This window comes from Procambarus clarkii, chromosome 59, assembly GCF_040958095.1.
Source record: "Procambarus clarkii isolate CNS0578487 chromosome 59, FALCON_Pclarkii_2.0, whole genome shotgun sequence".
Lineage (NCBI taxonomy): Eukaryota > Metazoa > Arthropoda > Malacostraca > Decapoda > Cambaridae > Procambarus > Procambarus clarkii.
In genome coordinates this window covers 32,284,308-32,307,689 of record NC_091208.1, presented here as the reverse complement: position 1 = coordinate 32,307,689, position 23,382 = coordinate 32,284,308, and the positions used below count along the sequence as shown (strand labels likewise).

Genomic DNA, 23,382 nt, shown 5'->3' with positions numbered 1-23,382 from the left:
CCCCTCCCAGCGAGTCCCCCTCCCGGCGAGTCCCCCTCCCAGCGAGTCCCCCTCCCGGCGGGCTTCCCGACCGGCGGGCGTCCCGACCGGCGGGCTTCCCGACCGGCGGGCTTCCCGACCGGCGGGCGTCCCGACCGGCGGGCGTCCCGACCGGCGGGTGTCCCGGCCGGCGGGCGTCCCGACCGGCGGGCGTCCCGACCGGCAGGCTTCCCGACCGGCGGGCGTCCCGACCGGCGGGCTTCCCGACCGGCGGGCGTCCCGACCGGCGAGGGGGCCTCGCTGGGAGGGGGACTCGCTGGGAGGGGGACTCGCTGGGAGGGGACTCGCCGGGAGGGGAACTCGCCGGGAGGGGAACTCGCCGGGAGGGGAACTCGCCGGGAGGGGGACTCGTCGGGAGGGGAACTCGCCGGGAGGGGAACTCGCCGGGAGGGGGACTCGCAGGGAGGGGGTCTCGCCGGTCGGGGTCGCTCGCCAGGTCGGGTCGCTCACCGGTCGGGACGTATTTCATTTGAAGTATAGAGTATCATTCAAATAATTCATTACCAAAACCGCCACCAGTGGCGTCCTGGCCCATTGTCGGCCTGAGGTGACACCAATTTTGTCGGTTCGTGACCAGACCGACCACCAGTGGCGTCCGGTCTGGTCACTGGCGTCCGGTGATGAGCTCCATCACCGAGGAAGAACGTGAGGTGAGCTCCATCACCGAGGAAGAACGTGAGGTGAGCTCCATCACCGAGGAAGTACCCCAGGAGAGCTCTATCACCGAGGAAGAACGTGAGGTGAGCTCCATCACTGAGGAAGAACGTTAGGTGAGCTCCGTCACCGTGGAAGTACCTCAGGTGAGCTCCATCACCTAGGAAGAACGTGAGGTGAGCTCCATCACCGTGGAAGTACCCGAGGCGAGTTCCATCACCGAGTTTCAAAGTTTTGTTTCATTATTTTTTTGTATCAAAATATAACTATGGAGAGGAGATATGGGAGGCCCAGCGATCAAGAAACTTTGCTGGGTGACTGGTTTGTGTCCGGAATGGTCACATTGGGTCAGGTTCGAGCCCCATGCCACCCATTGGCGTGAAATGAGAAATAATCCTGATTTCCAATTGTCGGAAATCCGACACACAAGTTAACATACAACAGTTACCCCTTGAAGGCTTTAGAGAATGGGTGATTCCGTGACGGAATCTTCTCTTGCGGGGTCTTGTTTGAGCATTGTTAATAATAGTAAAGTGTTTCAGGTCAGAGCTGGTGATGAGTGGAGCTGTGTTCGCGCCTCCGTCAACACGTGAAGCACCAGAATGCCACGAAGACCTTCCAACAAGCAAAAAAATCAAAATAATTTAAAATATGAACACCGTGTAAATCACCGTGTAAATCATCGAGTAAATCACTGAGTGTCTCAATGATCCCGAACTGGCGGTTTCATCACCGTATGAAGTACGCTTGTTTTTCTTCGTTCATCAACATAACAGCTTTACAAATGAATAGAAACTCAAAGAGTTGGATTAAACTAAAGCCGATCGTGTCATCACGTGTAGCAGTAGCCGCCGTGTTCAGTGAGATTGTATCATGTCATCATGATACAATCATTGTATTGTATCATGATCAGACGTCATGATGCATGATACAGACATGATACATTGAATTCTATCATGTAGACGTCATGATTGTATCATATGATCATGATACAGATTCATGGAAGACACTCTAACCAGCAGGATTGAATTGATAAATAATTTAATTACATGTAATTTGTGAACTTCCTCGGTTCATCACCGAGGAAGTACCCGAGGTGGGCTCCATCACCGAGGAAGTACCCGAGGTGGGCTCCATTACCGAGGAAGTACCCGAGGTGGGCTCCATCACCGAGGAAGAACCCGAGGTGGGCTCCATCACCGGGGAAGAACCCGAGGTGGGCTCCATCCCCGAGGAAGACCCCGAGGTGGGCTCCATCACCGAGGAAGAACCCGAGGTGGGCTCCATCACCGAGGAAGTACCCGAGGTGGGCTCCATCACCGAGGAAGTACCCGAGGTGGGACCCATCACCGAGGAAGTAGCCGAGGTGGGCTCCATCACCGAGGAAGAACCCGAGGTGGGCTCCATCGCCGAGGAAGAACCCGAGGTGGTCTCCATCACCGAGGAAGTAGCCGAGGTGGGCTCCATCACCGAGGAAGAACCCGAGGTGGGCTCCATCGCCGACAAAGAACCCGAGGTGGTCTCCATCACCGAGGAAGTACCCGAGGTGGGCTCCATCACCGAGGAAGTAGCCGAGGTGGTCTCCATCACCGAGGAAGAACCCGAGGTGGGCTCCATCGCCGAGGAAGAACCCGAGGTGGTCTCCATCACCGAGGAAGAACCCGAGGTGGTCTCCATCACCGAGGAAGTAGCCGAGGTGGGCTCCATCGCCGAGGAAGAACCCGAGGTGGTCTCCATCACCGAGGAAGTAGCCGAGGTGGGCTCCATCACCGAGGAAGAACCCGAGGTGGGCTCCATCGCTGACAAAGAACCCGAGGTGGTCTCCATCACCGAGGAAGTACCCGAGGTGGGCTCCATCACCGAGGAAGTAGCCGAGGTGGTCTCCATCACCGAGGAAGAACCCTAGGTGGGCTCCATCACCGAGGAAGAACCCGAGGTGGGCTCCATCACCGAGGAAGTACCCGAGGTGGGCTCCATCACCGAGGAAGTACCCGAGGTGAGCTCCATCACCGAGGAAGTACCCGAGGTGTGCTCCATCACCGAGGAAGTACCCGAGGTGGGCTCCATCGCCGAGGAAGAACCCGAGGTGGGCTCCATCACCGAGGAAGAACCCGAGGTGGGCTCCACCGAGGAAGTACCCGTGGTGGGCTCCATCACCGAGGAAGTACCCGAGGTGGGCTCCATCACCGAGGAAGAACCCGAGGTGGGCTCCATCGCAGAGGAAGAACCCAAGGTGGGCTCCATCACCGAGGAAAAACCCGAGGTGGGCTCCATCACCGAGGAAGTACCCGAGGTGGGCTCCATCACCGAGGAAGTACCCGAGGTGGGCTCCATCACCGAGGAAGAACCCGAGGAGAGCTCCACCACCGAGGAAGAACCCGAGGTGGGCTCCATCACCGAGGGAGAACCCGAGGTGGGCTCCATCACCGAGGAAGTACCCGAGGTGGGCTCCGTTACCGAGGAAGTACCCGAGGTGGGCTCCGTCACCGAGGAAGTACCCGAGGTGAGCTCCATCACCGAGGAAGTACCCGAGGTGGGCTCCATCACCGAGGAAGTAGCCGAGGTGGGCTCCATCACTGAGGAAGTAGCCGAGGTGGGCTCCGTCACCGAGGAAGAACCCGAGGTGGGCTCCATCACCGAGGAAGAACCCGAGGTGGGCTCCATCACTGAGGAAGTACCCGAGGTGGGCTCCATCACCGAGGAAGTACCCGAGGTGGGCTCCGTACCCGAGGTGGGCTCCATCACCGAGGAAGTACCCGAGGTGGGCTCCATCACCGAGGAAGTACCCGAGGTGGGCTCCATCACCGAGGAAGTAGCCGAGGTGGGCTCCATCACCGAGGAAGAACCCGAGGTGGGCTCCATCGCCGAGGAAGAACCCGAGGTGGGCTCCATCACCGAGGAAGAACCCGAGGTGGGCTCCATCACCCAGGAAGAACCCGAGGTGGGCTCCATCACCGAGGAAGAACCCGAGGTGAGCTCCATCACCGAGGAAGTACCCGAGGTGAGCTCCATCACCGAGGAAGTACCCGAGGTGGGCTCCATCACCGAGGAAGTACCCGAGGTGAGCTCCATCACCGAGGAAGTACCCGAGGTGGGCTCCATCACCGAGGAAGTAGCCGAGGTGGGCTCCATCACCGAGGAAGTACCCGAGGTGGGCTCCGTCACCGAGGAAGTACCCGAGGTGGGCTCCGTCACCGAGGAAGTACCCGAGGTGAGCTCCATCACCGAGGAAGTACCCGAGGTGGGCTCCATCACCGAGGAAGTAGCCGAGGTGGGCTCCATCACCGAGGAAGTAGCCGAGGTGGGCTCCATCACCGAGGAAGAACCCGAGGTGGGCTCCATCACCGAGGAAGTACCCGAGGTGGGCTCCATCACCGAGGAAGTAGCCGAGGTGGGCTCCATCACCGAGGAAGTAGCCGAGGTGGGCTCCATCACCGAGGAAGAACCCGAGGTGGGCTCCATCACCGAGGAAGTACCCGAGGTGGGCTCCATCACCGAGGAAGTACCCGAGGTGGGCTCCATCACCGAGGAAGTACCCGAGGTGGGCTCCATCACTGAGGAAGTACCCGAGGTGGGCTCCATCACCGAGGAAGTACCCGAGGTGGGCTCCATCACCGAGGAAGTAGCCGAGGTGGGCTCCATCACCGAGGAAGAACCCGAGGTGGGCTCCATCGCCGAGGAAGAACTCGAGGTGGGCTCCATCACCGAGGAAGAACCCGAGGTGGGCTCCATCACTGAGGAAGAACCCGAGGTGGGCTCCATCACCGAGGAAGAACCCGAGGTGAGCTCCATCACCGAGGAAGTACCCGAGGTGAGCTCCATCACTGAGGAAGTACCCGAGGTGGGCTCCATCACCGAGGAAGTACCCGAGGTGAGCTCCATCACCGAGGAAGTACCCGAGGTGGGCTCCATCACCGAAGAAGTAGCCGAGGTGGGCTCCATCGCCGAGGAAGTAGCCGAGGTGGGCTCCATCACCGAGGAAGAACCCGAGGTGAGCTCCATCACCGAGGAAGAACCCGCGGTGGGCTCCATTACCGAGGAAGTAGCCGAGGTGGGCTCCATCACCGAGGAAGTAGCCTTGGTGGGCTCCATCACCGAGGAAGTAGCCGAGGTGGGCTCCATCACCGAGGAAGAACCCGAGGTGGGCTCCATCGCCGAGGAAGAACCCGAGGTGGTCTCCATCACCGAGGAAGAACCCGAGATGGGCTCCATCACCGAGGAAGAACCCGAGGTGGGCTCCATCACCGAGGAAGTACCCGAGGTGGGCTCCATCACCGAGGAAGTACCCGAGGTGAGCTCCATCACCGAGGAAGTACCCGAGGTGTGCTCCATTACCGAGGAAGTACCCGAGGTGGGCTCCATCGCCGAGGAAGAACCCGAGGTGGGCTCCATCACCGAGGAAGAACCCGAGGTGGGCTCCATCACCGAGGAAGTACCCGAGGTGGGCTCCATCACCGAGGAAGTACCCGAGGTGGGCTCCATCACCGAGGAAGAACCCGAGGTGGGCTCCATCGTCGAGGAAGAACCCAAGGTGGGCTCCATCACCGAGGAAAAACCCGAGGTGGGCTCCATCACCGAGGAAGTACCCGAGGTGGGCTCCATCACCGAGGAAGTACCCGAGGTGGGCTCCATCACCGAGGAAGTACCCGAGGTGGGCTCCATCACCGAGGAAGTACCCGAGGTGGGCTCCATCACCGAGGAAGTACCCGAGGTGGGCTCCATCACCGAGGAAGTAGCCGAGGTGGGCTCCATCACCGAGGAAGAACCCGAGGTGGGCTCCATCGCCGAGGAAGAACTCGAGGTGGGCTCCATCACCGAGGAAGAACCCGAGGTGGGCTCCATCACCGAGGAAGAACCCGAGGTGGGCTCCATCACTGAGGAAGAACCCGAGGTGGGCTCCATCACCGAGGAAGAACCCGAGGTGAGCTCCATCACCGAGGAAGTACCCGAGGTGAGCTCCATCACTGAGGAAGTACCCGAGGTGGGCTCCATCACTGAGGAAGTACCCGAGGTGAGCTCCATCACCGAGGAAGTACCCGAGGTGGGCTCCATCACCGAAGAAGTAGCCGAGGTGGGCTCCATCGCCGAGGAAGTAGCCGAGGTGGGCTCCATCACCGAGGAAGAACCCGAGGTGAGCTCCATCACCGAGGAAGAACCCGAGGTGGGCTCCATTACCGAGGAAGTAGCCGAGGTGGGCTCCATAACCGAGGAAGTAGCCTTGGTGGGCTCCATCACTGAGGAAGAACCCGAGGTGGCCTCCATCGCCGAGGAAGAACCCGAGGTGGGCTCCATCACCGAGGAAGAACCCGAGGTGGGCTCCATCACCGAGGAAGAACCCGAGGTGGGCTCCATCACCGAGGAAGTACCCGAGGTGGGCTCCATCACCGAGGAAGTACCCGAGGTGTGCTCCATCACCGAGGAAGTACCCGAGGTGGGCTCCATCACCGAGGAAGTACCCGAGGTGGGCTCCATCGCCGAGGAAGAACCCGAGGTGGGCTCCATCACCGAGGAAGAACCCGAGGTGGGCTCAATCACCGAGGAAGTACCCGAGGTGGGCTCCATCACCGAGGAAGTACCCGAGGTGGGCTCCATCACCGAGGAAGAACCCGAGGTGGGCTCCATCGCCGAGGAAGAACCCAAGGTGGGCTCCATCAATGAGGAAAAACCCGAGGTGGGCTCCATCACCGAGGAAGTACCCGAGGTGGGCTCCATCACCGAGGAAGTACCCGAGGTGGGCTCCATCACCGAGGAAGTACCCGAGGTGGGCTCCATCACCGAGGAAGAACCCGAGGTGAGCTCCATCACCGAGGAAGAACCCGAGGTGGGCTCCATCACCGAGGAAGAACCCGAGGTGGGCTCCATCACCGAGGAAGTACCCGAGGTGGGCTCCGTCACCGAGGAAGTACCCGAGGTGGGCTCCGTCACCGAGGAAGTACCCGAGGTGAGCTCCATCACCGAGGAAGTACCCGAGGTGGGCTCCATCACCGAGGAAGTAGCCGAGGTGGGCTCCATCACCGAGGAAGTAGCCGAGGTGGGCTCCATCACCGAGGAAGAACCCGAGGTGGGCTCCATCACCGAGGAAGTACCCGAGGTGGGCTCCATCACCGAGGAAGTACCCGAGGTGGGCTCCATCACCGAGGAAGTACCCGAGGTGGGCTCCATCACCGAGGAAGTACCCGAGGTGGGCTCCATCACCGAGGAAGTAGCCGAGGTGGGCTCCATCACCGAGGAAGTAGCCGAGGTGGGCTCCATCACCGAGGAAGAACTCGAGGTGGGCTCCATCGCCGAGGAAGAACCCGAGGTGGGCTCCATCACCGAGGAAGAACCCGAGGTGGGCTCCATCACCCAGGAAGAACCCGAGGTGGGCTCCATCACCGAGGAAGAACCCGAGGTGAGCTCCATCACCGAGGAAGTACCCGAGGTGAGCTCCATCACCGAGGAAGTACCCGAGGTGGGCTCCATCACCGAGGAAGTACCCGAGGTGAGCTCCATCACCGAGGAAGTACCCGAGGTGGGCTCCATCACCGAGGAAGTAGCCGAGGTGGGCTCCATCACCGAGGAAGTACCCGAGGTAGTCTCCGTCACCGAGGAAGTACCCGAGGTGGGCTCCGTCACCGAGGAAGTACCCGAGGTGAGCTCCATCACCGAGGAAGTACCCGAGGTGGGCTCCATCACCGAGGAAGTAGCCGAGGTGGGCTCCATCACCGAGGAAGTAGCCGAGGTGGGCTCCATCACCGAGGAAGAACCCGAGGTGGGCTCCATCACCGAGGAAGTTCCCGAGGTGGGCTCCATCACCGAGGAAGTAGCCGAGGTGGACTCTATCACCGAGGAAGTAGCCGAGGTGGGCTCCATCACCGAGGAAGTAGCCGAGGTGGACTCTATCACCGAGGAAGTAGCCGAGGTGGGCTCCATCACCGAGGAAGAACCCGAGGTGGGCTCCATCACCGAGGAAGTACCCGAGGTGGGCTCCATCACCGAGGAAGTACCCGAGGTGGGCTCCATCACCGAGGAAGTACCCGAGGTGGGCTCCATCACCGAGGAAGTACCCGAGGTGGGCTCTATCACCGAGGAAGTACCCGAGGTGGGCTCCATCACCGAGGAAGTAGCCGAGGTGGGCTCCATCACCGAGGAAGAACCCGAGGTGGGCTCCATCGCCGAGGAAGAACCCGAGGTGGGCTCCATCACCGAGGAAGAACCCGAGGTAGGCTCCATCACCCAGGAAGAACCCGAGGTGGGCTCCATCACCGAGGAAGAACCCGAGGTGAGCTCCATCACCGAGGAAGTTCCCGAGGTGAGCTCCATCACCGAGGAAGTACCCGAGGTGGGCTCCATCACGGAGGAAGTACCCGAGGTGAGCTCCATCACCGAGGAAGTACTCGAGGTGGGCTCCATCACCGAGGAAGTAGCCGAGGTGGGCTCCATCACCGAGGAAGTAGCCGAGGTGGGCTCCATCACCGAGGAAGAACCCGAGGTGGGCTACATCACCGAGGAAGAACCCGAGGTGGGCTCCATCACCGAGGAAGTACCCGAGGTGAGCTCCATCACCGAGGAAGTACCCGAGGTGAGCTCCACCACCGAGGAAGTACCCGAGGTGGGCTCCATCACCGAGGAAGAACCCGAGGTGGGCTCCATCACCGAGGAAGAACCCGAGGTGGGCTCCATCACCGAGGAAGAACCCGAGGTAGGCTCCATCACCGAGGAAGTAGCCGAGGTGGGCTCCATCACCGAGGAAGAACCCGAGGTGGGATCCATCACCGAGGAAGAACCCGAGGTGGGTTCCATCACCGAGGAAGAACCCGAGGTGGGCTCCATCACCGAGGAAGTACCCGAGGTGGGCTCCATCACCGAGGAAGTACCCTAGGTGGGCTCCATCACCGAGGAAGTACCCGAGGTGGGCTCCATCACCGAGGAAGTACCCGAGGTGGGTTCCATCACCGAGGAAGAACCCGAGGTGGGCTCCATCACCGAGGAAGTACCCGAGGTGGGCTCCATCACCGAGGAAGAACCCGAGGTGGGCTCCATCACCGAGGAAGAACCCGAGGTGAGCTCCATCACCGAGGAAGAACCCGAGGTAGGCTCCATCACCGAGGAAGTAGCCGAGGTGGGCTCCATCACCGAGGAAGAACCCGAGGTGGGATCCATCACCGAGGAAGAACCCGAGGTGGGTTCCATCACCGAGGAAGAACCCGAGGTGGGCTCCATCACCGAGGAAGTTCCCGAGGTGGGCTCTATCACCGAGGAAGTACCCGAGGTGGGCTCCATCACCGAGGAAGTACCCGAGGTGGGCTCCATCATCGAGGAAGAACCCGAGGTGGGCTCCATCGCCGAGGAAGAACCCGAGGTGGGCTCCATCACCGAGGAAGTACCCGAGATGAGCTCCATCACCGAGGAAGTACCCGAGGTGGGCTCCATCACCGAGGAAGAACCCGAGGTGGGCTCCATCGCCGAGGAAGAACCCGAGGTGGGCTCCATCACCGAGGAAGTACCCGAGATGAGCTCCATCACCGAGGAAGTACCCGAGGTGGGCTCCATCACCGAGGAAGTACCCGAGGTGGGCTCCATCACCGAGGAAGAACCCGAGGTGAGCTCCATCACCGAGGAAGAACCCGAGGTGGGCTCCATCACCGAGGAAGTACCCGAGGTGGGCTCCATCACCGAGGAAGAACCCGAGGTGGGCTCCATCACCGAGGAAGAACCCGAGGTGGGCTCCATCACCGAAGAAGTACCCGAGGTGAGCTCCATCACCGAGGAAGTACCCGAGGTGGGCTCCATCACCGAGGAAGTACCCGAGGTGGGCTCCATCACCGAGGAAGAACCCGAGGTGGGCTCCATCACCGAGGAAGAACCCGAGGTGGGCTCCATCACCGATGAAGTACCCGAGGTGGGCTCCATCACCGAGGAAGTACCCGAGGTGGGCTCCATCACCGAGGAAGTACCCGAGGTGGGCTCCATCACCGAGGAAGAAGCAGAGGTGAGCTCCATCACCGAGGAAGAACCCGAGGTGGGCTCCATCACCGAGGAAGTACCCGAGGTGGGCTCCATCACCGAGGAAGAACCCGAGGTGAGCTCCATCACCGAGGAAGAACCCGAGGTGGGCTCCATCACCGAGGAAGTACCCCAGGTGAGCTCCATCACCGAGGAAGAACGTGAGGTGAGTTCCATCACCGTGGAAGTACCCCAGGTGAGCTCCATCACCGAGGAAGAACGTGAGGTGAGCTCCATCACCGAGGAAGAACCCGAGGTGGGCTCCATCACCGAGGAAGTACCCCAGGTGAGCTCCATCACCGAGGAAGAACGTGAGGTGAGCTCCATCACCGAGGAAGAACGTGAGGTGAGCTCCATCACCGAGGAAGAACGTGAGGTGATCTCCATCACCGTGGTAATACCCCAGGTGAGCTCCATCACCGTGGAAGTACGCCAGGTGAGCTCCATCACCGAGGAAGAACGTGAGGTGACCTCCATCACCGTGGAAGTACCCCAGGTGAGCTCCATCACCGAGGAAGAACGTGAGGTGAGCTCCATCACCGTGGAAGTACCCCAGGTGAGCTCCATCACCGAGGAAGAACATGAGGTGAGCTCCATCACCGTGGAAGTACCCCAGGTGAGCTCCATCACCGAGGAAGAACGTGAGGTGAGCTCCATCACCGTGGAAGTACCCCAGGTGAGCTCCATCACCGAGGAAGAACGTGAGGTGAGCTCCATCACCGTGGAAGTACCCCAGGTGAGCTCCATCACCGAGGAAGAACGTGAGGTGACCTGCATCACCGAGGAAGTACCTGAGGTGAGCTTCATCACCGAGGAAGTACCCGAGGTGACCTGCATCACCGAGGAAGTACCTGAGGTGAGCTTTATCACCAAGGAAGTACCCGAGATGACCTGCATCACCGAGGAAGTACCTGAGGTGAGCTTCATCACCGAGGAAGTACCCGAGGTGAGCTCCATCGCCGAGGAAGAACGTGAGGTGAGCTCCATCACCGTGGAAGTACCCTAGGTGAGCTCCATCACCGAGGAAGAACGTGAGGTGAGCTCCATCACCGTGGAAGTACCCCAGGTGAGCTCTATCACCGAGGAAGAACGTGAGGTGAGCTCCATCACTGAGGAAGAACGTTAGGTGAGCTCCATCACCGTGGAAGTACCTCAGGTGAGCTCCATCACCTAGGAAGAACGTGAGGTGAGCTCCATCACCGTGGAAGTACCCGAGGCGAGTTCCATCACCGAGTTTCAAAGTTTTGTTTCATTTTTTTTTTTGTATCAAAATATAACTATGGAGAGGAGATATGGGAGGCCCAGCGATCAAGATACTTTGCTGGGTGACTGGTTTGTGTCCGGGAATGGTCACATTGGGTCAGGTTCGAGCCCCATGCCACCCATGGGCGTGAAATGAGAAATAATCCTGATTTCCAATTGTCGGAAATCCGACACACAAGTTAACATACAACAGTTACCCCTTGAAGGCTTTAGAGAATGGGTGATTCCGTGACACCAGTAAACTGGAATATATTTTGCTAGCCTTTCACTCCCCTTCACTTTCACTTGTCCGTGATTCATAACAAACCACAGTGCCTAAATGCTCTCTACAGCATTGTTAATAATAGTTAAGTGTTTCAGGTCAGAGCTGGTGATGAGTGGAGCTGTGTTCGCGCCTCCGTCAACACGTGAAGACCAGAATGCCACGAAGACCTTCCAACAAGCAACAAAACAAAAATTATGTAAAATATGAACACCGTGTAAATCACCGTGTAAATCACCGTGTAAATCATCGAGTAAATCACTGAGTGTCTCAACGATCCCGAACTGGCGGTTTCATGACCGTATGAAGTACGCTTGTTGGTGTTCTTCGTTCATCAACATAACAGCTTTACAGATGAATAGAAACTCAAAGAGTTGGATTAAACTAAAGCCGATCTTGTCATCACGTGTAGCAGTAGCCGCCGTGTTCAGTGAGATTGTATCATGTCATCATGATACAATCATTGTATTGTATCATGATCAGACGTCATGATGCATGATACAGACATGATACATTGTATTCTATCATGTAGACGTCATGATTGTATCATATGATCATGATATAGATTCATGGAAGACACTCTAACCAGCAGGATTGAATTGATAAATAATTTAATTACATGTAATTTGTGAACTTCCTCGGTTCATCACCGAGGAAGTACCCGAGGTGGGCTCCATCACCGAGGAAGTACCCGAGGTGGGCTCCATCACCGAAGAAGTACCCGAGGTGGGCTCCATCACCGAGGAAGAACCCGAGGTGGGCTCCATCACCGAGGAAGTACCCGAGGTGGGCTCCATTACCGAGGAAGTTGCCGAGGTGGGCTCCATCACCGAGGAAGAACCCGAGGTGGGCTCCATTACCGAGGAAGTAGCCGAGGTGGGCTCCATCACCGAGGAAGTACCCGAGGTGGGCTCCATCACCGAGGAAGTACCCGAGGTGGACTCCATCACCGAGGAAGTACCCGAGGTGAGCTCCATCACCGAGGAAGTACCCGAGGTGAGCTCCATCACCGAGGAAGTACCCGAGGTGGGCTCCATCACCGAGGAAGTACCCGAGGTGGGCTCCATCACCGAGGAAGTACCCGAGGTGGGCTCCATCACCGAGGAAGTACCCGAGGTGGACTCCATCACCGAGGAAGTACCCGAGGTGAGGTCCATCACCGAGGAAGTACCCGAGGTGAGGTCCATCACCGAGGAAGAACCCGAGGTGGGCTCCATCACCGAGGAAGTACCCGAGGTGGGCTCCTTCACCGAGGAAGTATCCGGGGTGAGCTCCATCACCGAGGAAGTACCCGAGGTGAGCTCCATCACCGAGGAAGTACCCGAGGTGAGCTCCATCACCGAGGAAGAACCCGAGGTGGGCTCCATCACCGAGGAAGTACCCGAGGTGGGCTCCATCACCGAGGAAGTACCCGAGGTGAGCTCCATCACCGAGGAAGTACCCGAGGTGAGCTCTATCACCGAGGAAGTACCCGAGGTGAGGTCCATCACCGAGGAAGAACCCGAGGTGGGCTCCTTCACCGAGGAAGTACCCGAGGTGGGCTCGATCACCGAGGAAGTACCCGAGGTGGGCTCCATCCCCGAGGAAGTACCCGAGGTGGGCTCCATTACCGAGGAAGTAGCCGAGGTGGGCTCCATCACCGAAGAAGTACCCGAGGACGTGGGCTCCATCACCGAGGAAGAACCCGAGGTGGGCTCCATCACCGAGGAAGTACCCGAGGTGGGCTCCATTACCGAGGAAGTAGCCGAGGTGGGCTCCATCACCGAGGAAGAACCCGAGGTGGGCTCCATCACCGAGGAAGTACCAGAGGTGAGCTCCATCGCCGAGGAAGACCCCGAGATGGGCTCCATCACCGAGGAAGAACCCGAGGTGGGCTCCATCACCGAGGAAGTACCCGAGGTGGGCTCCGTACCCGAGGTGGGCTCCATCACCGAGGAAGAACCTGAGGTGGGCTCCATCACCGAGGAAGTACCCGAGGTGGGCTCCATCACCGAGGAAGTACCCGAGGTGGGCTCCATCACCGAGGAAGAACCCGAGGTGGGATCCATCACCGAGGAAGAACCCGAGGTGGGCTCCATCACCGAGGAAGTACCCGAGTTGGGCTCCATCACCGAGGAAGTACCCGAGGTGGGCTCCATCACCGAGGAAGTAGCCGAGGTGGCCTCCATCACCGAGGAAGAACCCGAGGTGGGCTCCATCACCGAGGAAGAACCCGAGGTGGGCTCCATCACCGAGGAAGAACCCGAGGTGGGCTCCATCACTGAGGAAGAACCCGAGGTGGGCTCCATCACCGAGGAAGTACCCGAGGTGGGCTTCATCACCGAGGAAGAACCCGAGGTGGGCTCCATCGCCGAGGAAGAACCCGAGGTGGGCTCCATCACCGAGGAAGAACCCGAGGTGGGCTCCATCACCGAGGAAGAACCCGAGGAGGGCTCCATCACCGAGGAAGAACCCGAGGTGGGCTCCATCACCGAGGAAGTACCCGAGGTGAGCTCCATCACCGAGGAAGAACCCGAGGTGGGCTCCATCACCGAGGAAGATCCCGAGGTGGGCTCCATCACCGAGGAAGTACCCGAGGTGGGCTCCTTCACCGAGGAAGTATCCGGGGTGAGCTCCATCACCGAGGAAGTACCCGAGGTGAGCTCCATCACCGAGGAAGTACCCGAGGTGAGCTCCATCACCGAGGAAGAACTCGAGGTGGGCTCCATCACCGAGGAAGTACCCGAGGTGGGCTCCATCACCGAGGAAGTACCCGAGGTGAGCTCCATCACCGAGGAAGTACCCGAGGTGAGCTCTATCACCGAGGAAGTACCCGAGGTGAGGTCCATCACCGAGGAAGAACCCGAGGTGGGCTCCTTCACCGAGGAAGTACCCGAGGTGGGCTCGATCACCGAGGAAGTACCCGAGGTGGGCTCCATCCCCGAGGAAGTACCCGAGGTGGGCTCCATTACCGAGGAAGTAGCCGAGGTGGGCTCCATCACCGAAGAAGTACCCGAGGACGTGGGCTCCATCACCGAGGAAGAACCCGAGGTGGGCTCCATCACCGAGGAAGTACCCGAGGTGGGCTCCATTACCGAGGAAGTAGCCGAGGTGGGCTCCATCACCGAGGAAGAACCCGAGGTGGGCTCCATCACCGAGGAAGTACCAGAGGTGAGCTCCATCGCCGAGGAAGAACCCGAGGTGGGCTCCATCACCGAGGAAGACCCCGAGATGGGCTCCATCACCGAGGAAGAACCCGAGGTGGGCTCCATCACCGAGGAAGTACCCGAGGTGGGCTCCGTACCCGAGGTGGGCTCCATCACCGAGGAAGAACCTGAGGTGGGCTCCATCACCGAGGAAGTACCCGAGGTGGGCTCCATCACCGAGGAAGTACCCGAGGTGGGCTCCATCACCGAGGAAGAACCCGAGGTGGGATCCATCACCGAGGAAGAACCCGAGGTGGGCTCCATCACCGAGGAAGTACCCGAGTTGGGCTCCATCACCGAGGAAGTACCCGAGGTGGGCTCCATCACCGAGGAAGTAGCCGAGGTGGCCTCCATCACCGAGGAAGAACCCGAGGTGGGCTCCATCACCGAGGAAGAACCCGAGGTGGGCTCCATCACCGAGGAAGAACCCGAGGTGGGCTCCATCACTGAGGAAGAACCCGAGGTGGGCTCCATCACCGAGGAAGTACCCGAGGTGGGCTTCATCACCGAGGAAGAACCCGAGGTGGGCTCCATCGCCGAGGAAGAACCCGAGGTGGGCTCCATCACCGAGGAAGAACCCGAGGTGGGCTCCATCACCGAGGAAGAACCCGAGGAGGGCTCCATCACCGAGGAAGAACCCGAGGTGGGCTCCATCACCGAGGAAGTACCCGAGGTGAGCTCCATCACCGAGGAAGTACCCGAGGTGGGCTCAATAACCGAGGAAGATCCCGAGGTGGGCTCCATCACCGAGGAAGAACCCGAGGTGGGCTCCATCACCCAGGAAGTTCCCGAGGTAGGCACCATCACCGAGGAAGTACCCGAGGTGAGCTACATCACCGAGGAAGAACCCGAGGTGAGCTCCATCACCGAGGAAGTACCCGAAGTGGGCTCCATCACCGAGGAAGAACCCGAGGTGGCGTCCATCGCCGAGGAAGAACCCGAGGTGGGCTCCATCACCGAGGAAGAACCCGTGGTGGGCTCCATCACCCAGGAAGTACCCGAGGTAGGCTCCATCACCGAGGAAGTACCCGAGGTGAGCTACATCACCGAGGAAGAACCCGAGGTGAGCTCCATCACCGAGGAAGTACCCGAGGTGGGCTCCATCACCGAGGAAGAACCCGAGGTGGCGTCCATCACCGAGGAAGTACCCGAGGTGGGCTCCATCACCGAGGAAGAACCCGAGGTGGCGTCCATCACCGAGGAAGAACCCGAGGTGGGCTCCATCGCCGAGGAAGAACCCGAGGTGGGCTCCATCGCCGAGGAAGAACCCGAGGTGGGCTCCATCACCGAGGAAGAACCCGAGGTGGGCTCCATCACCGAGGAAGAACCCGAGGTAAGCTCCATCACCGAGGAAGAATCCGAGGTGGGCTCCATCACCGAGGAAGAACCCGAGGTGGGCTCCATCACCGAGGAAGAACCCGAGGTGGGCTCCATCACCGAGGAAGTACCCGAGGTGGGCTCCATCACCGAGGAAGTACCCGAGGTGAGCTCCATCACCGAGGAAGTACCCGAGGTGGGCTCCATCACCGAGGAAGTACCCGAGGTGGGCTCCATCACCGAGGAAGAACCCGAGGTGGGCTCCATCACCGAGGAAGTACCCGAGGTGGGCTCCATCACCGAGGAAGTACCCGAGGTGGGCTCCATCACCGAGGAAGTACCCGAGGTGAGCTCCATCACCGAGGAAGTACCCGAGGTGGGCTCCATCACCGAGGAAGTACCCGAGGTGGGCTCCATCACCGAGGAAGAACCCGAGGTGGGCTCCATCACCGAGGAAGTACCCGAGGTGGGCTCCATCACCGAGGAAGTACCCGAGGTGGGCTCCATCACCGAGGAAGTACCCGAGGTGGGCTCCATCACCGAGGAAGTACCCGAGGTGGGCTCCATCACCGAGGAAGAACCCGAGGTGGGCTCCATCACCGAGGAAGATCCCGAGGTGGGCTCCATCACCGAGGAAGTACCCGAGGTGGGCTCCATCACCGAGGAAGTACCCGAGGTGGGCTCCATCACCGAAGAAGTACCCGAGGTGGGCTCCATCACCGAGGAAGTACCCGAGGTGGGCTCCATCACCGAGGAAGAACCCGAGGTGGGCTCCATCACCGAGGAAGTTCCCGAGGTGGGCTCCATCACCGAGGAAGTATCCGAGGTGGGCTCCATCACCGAGGAGGAACCCGAGGTGGGCTCCATCACCGAAGAAGTACCCGAGGTGGGCTCCATCACCGAGGAAGAACCCGAGGTGGGCTCCATCACCGAGGAAGTACCCGAGGTGAGCTCCATCACCGAGGAAGTACCCGAGGTGGGCTCCATCACCGAGGAAGTACCCGAGGTGAGCTCCATCACCGAGGAAGTACCCGAGGTGGGCTCCATCACCGAGGAAGAACCCGAGGTGGGCTCCATCACCGAGGAAGTACCCGAGGTGAGCTCCATCACCGAGGAAGTACCTCCGGTGAGCTCCATCACCGAGGAAGTACCTCCGGTGAGCTCCATCACCGAGGAAGAACGTGAGGTGATCTCCATCACCGTGGTAGTACCCCATGTGAGCTCCATCACCGTGGAAGTACGCCAGGTGAGCTCCATCACCGAGGAAGAACGTGAGGTGAGCTCCATCACCGTGGAAGTACGCCAGGTGAGCTCCATCACCGAGGAAGAACGTGAGGTGAGCTCCATCACCGTGGAAGTACCCCAGGTGAGCTCCATCACCGAGGAAGAACGTGAGGTGAGCTCCATCACCGTGGAAGTACCCCAGGTGAGCTCCATCACCGAGGAAGTACCTGAGGTTAGCTTCATCACCGAGGAAGTACCCGGGGTGACCTGCATCACCGAGGAAGTACCTGAGGTGAGCTTCATCACCGAGGAAGTACCCGGGGTGACCTGCCTCACTGAGGAAGTACCTGAGGTGAGCTTCATCACCGAGGAAGTACCTGAGGTGAGCTTCTTCACCGAGGAAGTACCCGGGGTGACCTGCATCACCGAGGAAGTACCTGAGGTGAGCTGTATCACCAAGGAAGTACCCGAGGTGACCTGCATCACCGAGGAAGTACCTGAGGTGAGCTCCATCACCGTGGAAGTACCCCAGGTGAGCTCCATCACCGAGAAAGTACCTGAGGTGAGCTTCATCACCGAGGAAGTACCCGGGGTGACCTGCATCACCGAGGAAGTACCTGAGGTGAGCTTCATCACCGAGGAAGTACCCGGGGTGACCTGCCTCACTGAGGAAGTACCTGAGGTGAGCTTCATCACCGAGGAAGTACCTGAGGTGAGCTTCTTCACCGACGAAGTACCCGGGGTGACCTGCATCACCGAGGAAGTACCTGAGGTGAGCTTTATCACCGAGGAAGTACCCGAGGTGACCTGCATCACCGAGGAAGTACCTGAGGTGAGCTTCATCACCGAGGAAGTACCCGAGGTGAGCTCCATCACCGAGGAAGTACCCGTGGTGAGCTGCATCACCGAGGAAGTACCTCAGGTGAAGTACTCCAGGTGAGCTCCATCACCGAGGAAGTACCCCAGGTGAGCTCCCTCACCGAGGAAGTACCCCAGGTGAGCTCCATCACCGAGAAAGTACCCCAGGTGAGCTCCATCACAGAGAAAGTACCCCAGGTGAGCTCCATCACCGAGGAAGTACCCCAGGTGAGCTCCATCACCGAGGAAGTACAGGAGGTGAGCTCCATTACCGAGGAAGTACCCCAGGTGAGCTCCATTACCGTGGAAGTACCCGAGGTGAGCTCAATCACCGTGGAAGTACCCCAGTTGAGCTCCATCACCGAGGAAGTACCTGAGGTGAGCTCCATCACCGAGGAGACGACTACGACCTGGTAGTCCCCCTCCCAGCGCGTCCCCCTCCCGGCGTGTCCCTGTCCCAGCGAGTTTCCCTCCCAGCGAGTCCCCCTCCCGGCGAGTCCCTCTCCCAGCGAGTTCCCCTCCCAGCGAGTTCCCCTCCCGGCGAGTCCCCCTCCCAGCGAGTCCCTCTCCCAGCGAGACCCCCTCCCAGTGAGTCCCCCTCCCAGCGAGTTCCCCTCCCAGCGAGTCCCCCTCCCAGCGAGTTCCCCTTCCAGCGAGTTCCCCTCCCGGCGAGTCCCCCTCCCAGCTAGTCCCCCTTCCAGCGAGTTCCCCTCCCAGCGAGTCCCCCTCCCAGCGAGTTCCCCTCCCAGCGAGTTCCCCTCCCGGCGAGTCCCCCTCCCAGCGAGTCCCCCTCCCGGCGAGTCCCCCTCCCAGCGGGCTTCCCGACCGGCGGGCTTCCCGACCGGCTGGCGTCCCGACCAGCGGGCGTCCCGACCGGCGGGCTTCCCGACCGGCGGGCGTCCCGGCCGGCGGGCTTCCCGACCGGCGGGCGTCCCGGCCGGCGAGGGGGACTCGCCGGGAGGGGAACTCGCTGGGAGGGGAACTCGCTGGGAGGGGGACTCGCCGGGAGGGGAACTCGCTGGGAGGGGAACTTGCTGGGAAGGGGACTCGCTGGGAGGGGAACTCGCTGGGAGGGGGACTCGCCGGGAGGAGAACTCGCTGGGAGGGGAACTCGCTGGGAGGGGGATTCGCTGGGAGGGGAACTCGCTGGGAGGGGGAACTCGCCGGGAGGGGGTCTCGCCGGTCGGGTCTCTCGCCGGTCGGGTCGCTCACCGGTCGGGACGTTTCAGACAGTGTTCTCTCATGTTTCAGTGTTCTCTCATGTTTCAGACAGTGTTCTCTCATGTTTCAGTGTTCTCTCATGTTTCAGACAGTGTTCTCATGTTTCAGACAGTGTTCTCATGTTTCAGACAGTGTTCTCTCATGTTTCACACAGTGTTCTCTCATGTTTCAGACAGTGTTCTCTCATGTTGCGTGCTGGGAAGCAGTCTGGTCTTCGCTGAGTGTCAGTTACTTGTTCTTCAGTCCCTATAATTCCGGTACAGGTTTAACTTTTAGTTCACTTTCCAACTGTTTTCTTTATCCCTGAAAAGAAATTCTGATAGTCAGGTTAACTACCTTCAGAGTTTGCTATTATCGTCTATTCTCTCTCTCTTCCTCTTTCTCTTTCACTTACGTACAATGATATCACATATATAAAGGGTAATAGACAAGATATCACTCATCGTATATGTGATATCTTTTTAAGCCAATGAAAGAAGAAAGAAAATTATGAAGGAAAAACGATTATCAAGCCAATACGACTATATAGCACTTGGAAGGAATCAGGATATAAGGATTTAGGATGGGACGGGGGGAAAGGAATGGTGCCCAACCACTTGTGGACGGTCGGGGATTGAACGCCGACCTGCAAGAAGCGAGACCGAGAGAGGCGGTAATAGTAGCAAAGCTACGGAGGAAATTATTCTGAATGTCAGGATTTTTTTATGGATAAAGAACACAGTTGGAAAGTGAAGTAATATTTATACCTACACCCTTCCCCCCCCCCCCGTCCCATCCCTAATCCTTATCTTTCCCACTGATATATAGTTTAACGGCTTGGCGCTTTCCTCCTGATAGTTACCTGCCCTTTATTATATAGGGAATATTAGCACATTATACATGTTAATTTCACTATGTGTGTAACCGTGTCCAGCTTGGTAAACTCACTACTCACTCATGAGTACGTGTCCAGCCTGGTAAACTCACTAAACACACTCATGAGTGTGTCCAGCTTAGTAAACTCACTATATACTCATGAGTGTGTCCAGCTTAGTAAACTCACTATATACTCATGAGTGAGTCCAGCTTGGTAAACACACTACATACTCATGAGTACGTGTCCAGCCTGGTAAACTCACTAAACACACTCATGAGTGTGTCCAGCTTAGAAAACTCACTATATACTCATGAGTGAGTCCAGCTTGGTAAACTCACTATATACTCATGAGTGTGTCCAGCTTGGTAAACTCACTACACACTTATGAGTGTGTCCAGCCTGGTAAACTCTCTACACACTTATGAGTGTGTCCAGCCTGGTAAACTCACTATATACTCATGAGTACGTGTCCAGTTTGGTAAACTCACTACAAACTCATGAGTACGTGTCCAGCTTGGTAAACTCACTACATACTCATGAGTCTGTGTCCAGCCTGGTAAACTCACTACATACTCATGAGTACTTGTCCAGCTTGGTAAACTCACTATATACTCATGAGTGTGTCCAGCTTGGTAAACTCACTATATACTCATGAGTACGTGTCCAGCTTGGTAAACTCACTATATACTCATGAGTGTGTCCAGCCTGGTAAACTCACTACAAACTGATGAGTGTGTCCAGCCTGGTAAACTCACTACACACTCATGAGTGTGTCCAGCCTGGTAAACTCACTATATACTCATGAGTACGTGTCCAGCTTGGTAAACTCACTATATACTCATGAGTACGTGTCCAGGTTGGTAAACTCACTACCCACTCATGAGTGTGTCCAGCCTGGTAAACTCACTACACACTCAGGAGTGTGTCCAGCCTGGTAAACTCACTACACACCCATGAGTGTGTCCAGCCTGGTAAACTCACTACACTCTCATAAGCGTGTCCAGCTTAGTAAACTCACTACTCATGAGTGTGTCCAGCTTGGTAAACTCACTACACTCTCATACGTGTGTCCAGCTTGGTAAACTCACTACATACTCATGAGTACGTGTCCAGCCTGGTAAACTCACTACCCACTCATGAGTGTGTCCAGCTTAGTAAACTCACTACTCATGATATGAGCTAGATGGTGTAAAGATTGCGAAAGGGATCTGGGGGTTATGAATAGTAAGAATTTAAAATAAAAAATCATTACATAAATGTTCGTAATAAGGCACATAGGACACTGGGATTTATTTTCGAAGCGTTAGTAATAATACACCTGGTGTTGTTCTTCAGCTATATCTTGCTCTTGTTAGGCAACCATTTATATTATGGAGTTCATTTTTGGTCCCCATCCCATAGAATATATATAAATTCACTAGAAAGCGTCCAGCGTTGGATGATAAAGTTAATCCAGCAAATTAGAAACCTGTCATAATGACAAAGCTTAATTTGATTTATCTAGAAAGGCGAAGAATTAGGGGTGACAAGATAGAGGTGTACAAGTGGATGAGTGGGCATAACAACCTCTATCCTTTTGAGATGTACTTACTACATTTACTTACTTTGAAACAGACCTTGTGAAACCTAATTAATAAATTACTGAATATTATGCCAAATATGTGGCAGTAAAAATAGTATATATATTTATATGTTTAATTAATTGTCAAGCGAAGTTTGTCAATGCCTTAGATTGTTTTATATATTATTTATTAAGCAAAACACATTATACAAGATTATAAAAAGTTATTTATTATTTATTTTCAATTTTTAATTATATTTTTAAATTTTGAATTACAAATATAACAGTAAAAGAATTTTGATATTTATTTAGAAAATTATGAAATATTCGCAGTAAAGCTTAAGTTTCATCAGGAAGCGAATTTATATATTTATTTTTATTTGACGGGAGTAACTTTAATATACTTTGAATCATCTAATTCATTGAGAAATTTACCTGGATGTAAACTGAATATGGACAGGTTTTTTTATACAAATAACATGAAAAATTATTTAATGTCTTATTTATAGTTATACATGTCCAAGGGAAGGCTATTCCCCGTGGTCACCCGTGCAGTGCTTGTCATAATGTGACCGTTTAACACTATGTTATAATGCAGTTATATGTTTATATAAAATTTTGCTACAATGTACCTTTTCATCTTACCTGATATGTGAGATAATGGACGTTGCCGAAACACTATGCGTATTAGTGGCTTTGCATGAATTTTAAAAATACCAATTTTATGTAATCTCACAAACCCATTGTATCTTCTTGTAAATACAAATTATTATTATTATTTTGTGTGGCTTGATATCCCACTGCTGTGATTCCCATAACGTGACCGTCCCACGCTATATGTGGCATGATAGTCCAATCCTGTGCGTGCCATAACGTGACCGTCCCACACTATGTGTAACATGATATTCTAATCCAGTGCTTGCTTTAATTAACGTGACCGTCCCACACTGTGTAGTATGACATACCCGTGCGGTGCTTGCTTTAGGGTCCCGGTAGTTAACCCGTCCTAAGACTAAAGTCAATTCCATCCAGCGGTCGACCCCCATAGACGCATTCATCAATAATAAAATGTTGTTCATTCAAAATAGGAATGTTCTCAAACATAAATTAATATTGTTATATATTAGCATATTAGGCATATTTAAAGATTGGTTAGGTTAGGTTAGGTGTTTAGGTTCCGTTGGATATTATTTGTATATGTAGTACGTGGGTGAAGCATTCACAACGTTGTGGTTTGAACAAAAGTCGTCAGGGAAGCACTAATGCCGGAAGTGTTTGGACATCATTAGTTGAGTCGGGAGTAAACCGTTTTTCATTTATAAACATGGGGTATGGCGGGTGCATGGAATGGATTTGACCTTTGTTTGTGAGGACGGGCTGAGGTAGTACAGTAAGGTTCGTTCTCAGCTATCATTGTAAAATTCCGGGTTCGAATCTCAGGCGGCACAGCAGGGGTTGGGCGCATTTCCTATCACGTAAGGCGTCTGTTCACCTAACATCCAGGCTTGCATCCTGAACTGAGTCAGTAATTCGACCTTGTTGGGGAGGGAACCTCCATACAAGCCTAACGTGCATGAGTACACTCTGGTTGCCTGTCCCCTGACACAGTGAGTTATTATTATTATTATAACATGACCATCCTACACCATGCGTGGCATGACATAGCTGTCTAGTGTTTGCCATAATGTAACTGTCCCACGCTATATATGACATGACATATCTGTCCAGTGTTTGCCATAAAGTGACTGTCCCACGCTATATGTAACATGGCATAGCTGTCCAGCGTTTGCCATAGCGTGACTATCCTACTCTATATGTGACATGACATAGCTGTCCAGTGTTTGCCATAATGTAACTGTCCCACGCTATATATGACATGACATATCTGTCCAGTGTTTGCCATAAAGTGACTGTCCCACGCTATATGTAACATGGCATAGCTGTCCAGCGTTTGCCA

At 56.4% G+C, this 23,382-nt stretch overlaps 1 protein-coding gene across 1 annotated transcript; it reads left to right on the top strand.

Moving 5' to 3' along the window:
• The first annotated feature begins 659 nt into the window (after window positions 1-659).
• On the top strand, window positions 660-18,204 carry LOC138353792 (fap1 adhesin-like). Its single transcript, XM_069307199.1, has 19 exons — window positions 660-779; window positions 1,868-1,999; window positions 2,855-3,127; window positions 4,643-4,795; window positions 5,153-5,284; window positions 6,263-6,424; window positions 8,843-8,974; window positions 10,493-10,624; window positions 11,948-12,079; window positions 12,398-12,529; window positions 12,788-12,922; window positions 12,971-13,102; window positions 13,739-13,870; window positions 14,129-14,263; window positions 15,050-15,241; window positions 16,850-16,981; window positions 17,180-17,431; window positions 17,510-17,851; window positions 17,986-18,204. The coding sequence occupies exons 1-19, from the start codon at window positions 660-662 to the stop codon at window positions 18,202-18,204; spliced, it is 3,171 nt and encodes a 1,056-aa protein (XP_069163300.1).
• The last annotated feature ends 5,178 nt before the right edge of the window (window positions 18,205-23,382 follow it).

Excerpts from the sequence above, each read along its gene's own strand:
- LOC138353792 (XM_069307199.1), top strand. The coding sequence starts at position 660 with ATGAGCTCCATCACCGAGGAAGAACGTGAGGTGAGCTCCATCACCGAG. Across the intron at positions 6,425-8,842 it reads TCACCGAGGAAGTACCCGAG|GAAGAACCCGAGGTGGGTTC; the intron begins GTGGGCTCCATC and ends TCCATCACCGAG. Across the intron at positions 16,982-17,179 it reads TCACCGAGGAAGAACGTGAG|GAAGTACCCGGGGTGACCTG; the intron begins GTGAGCTCCATC and ends TTCATCACCGAG.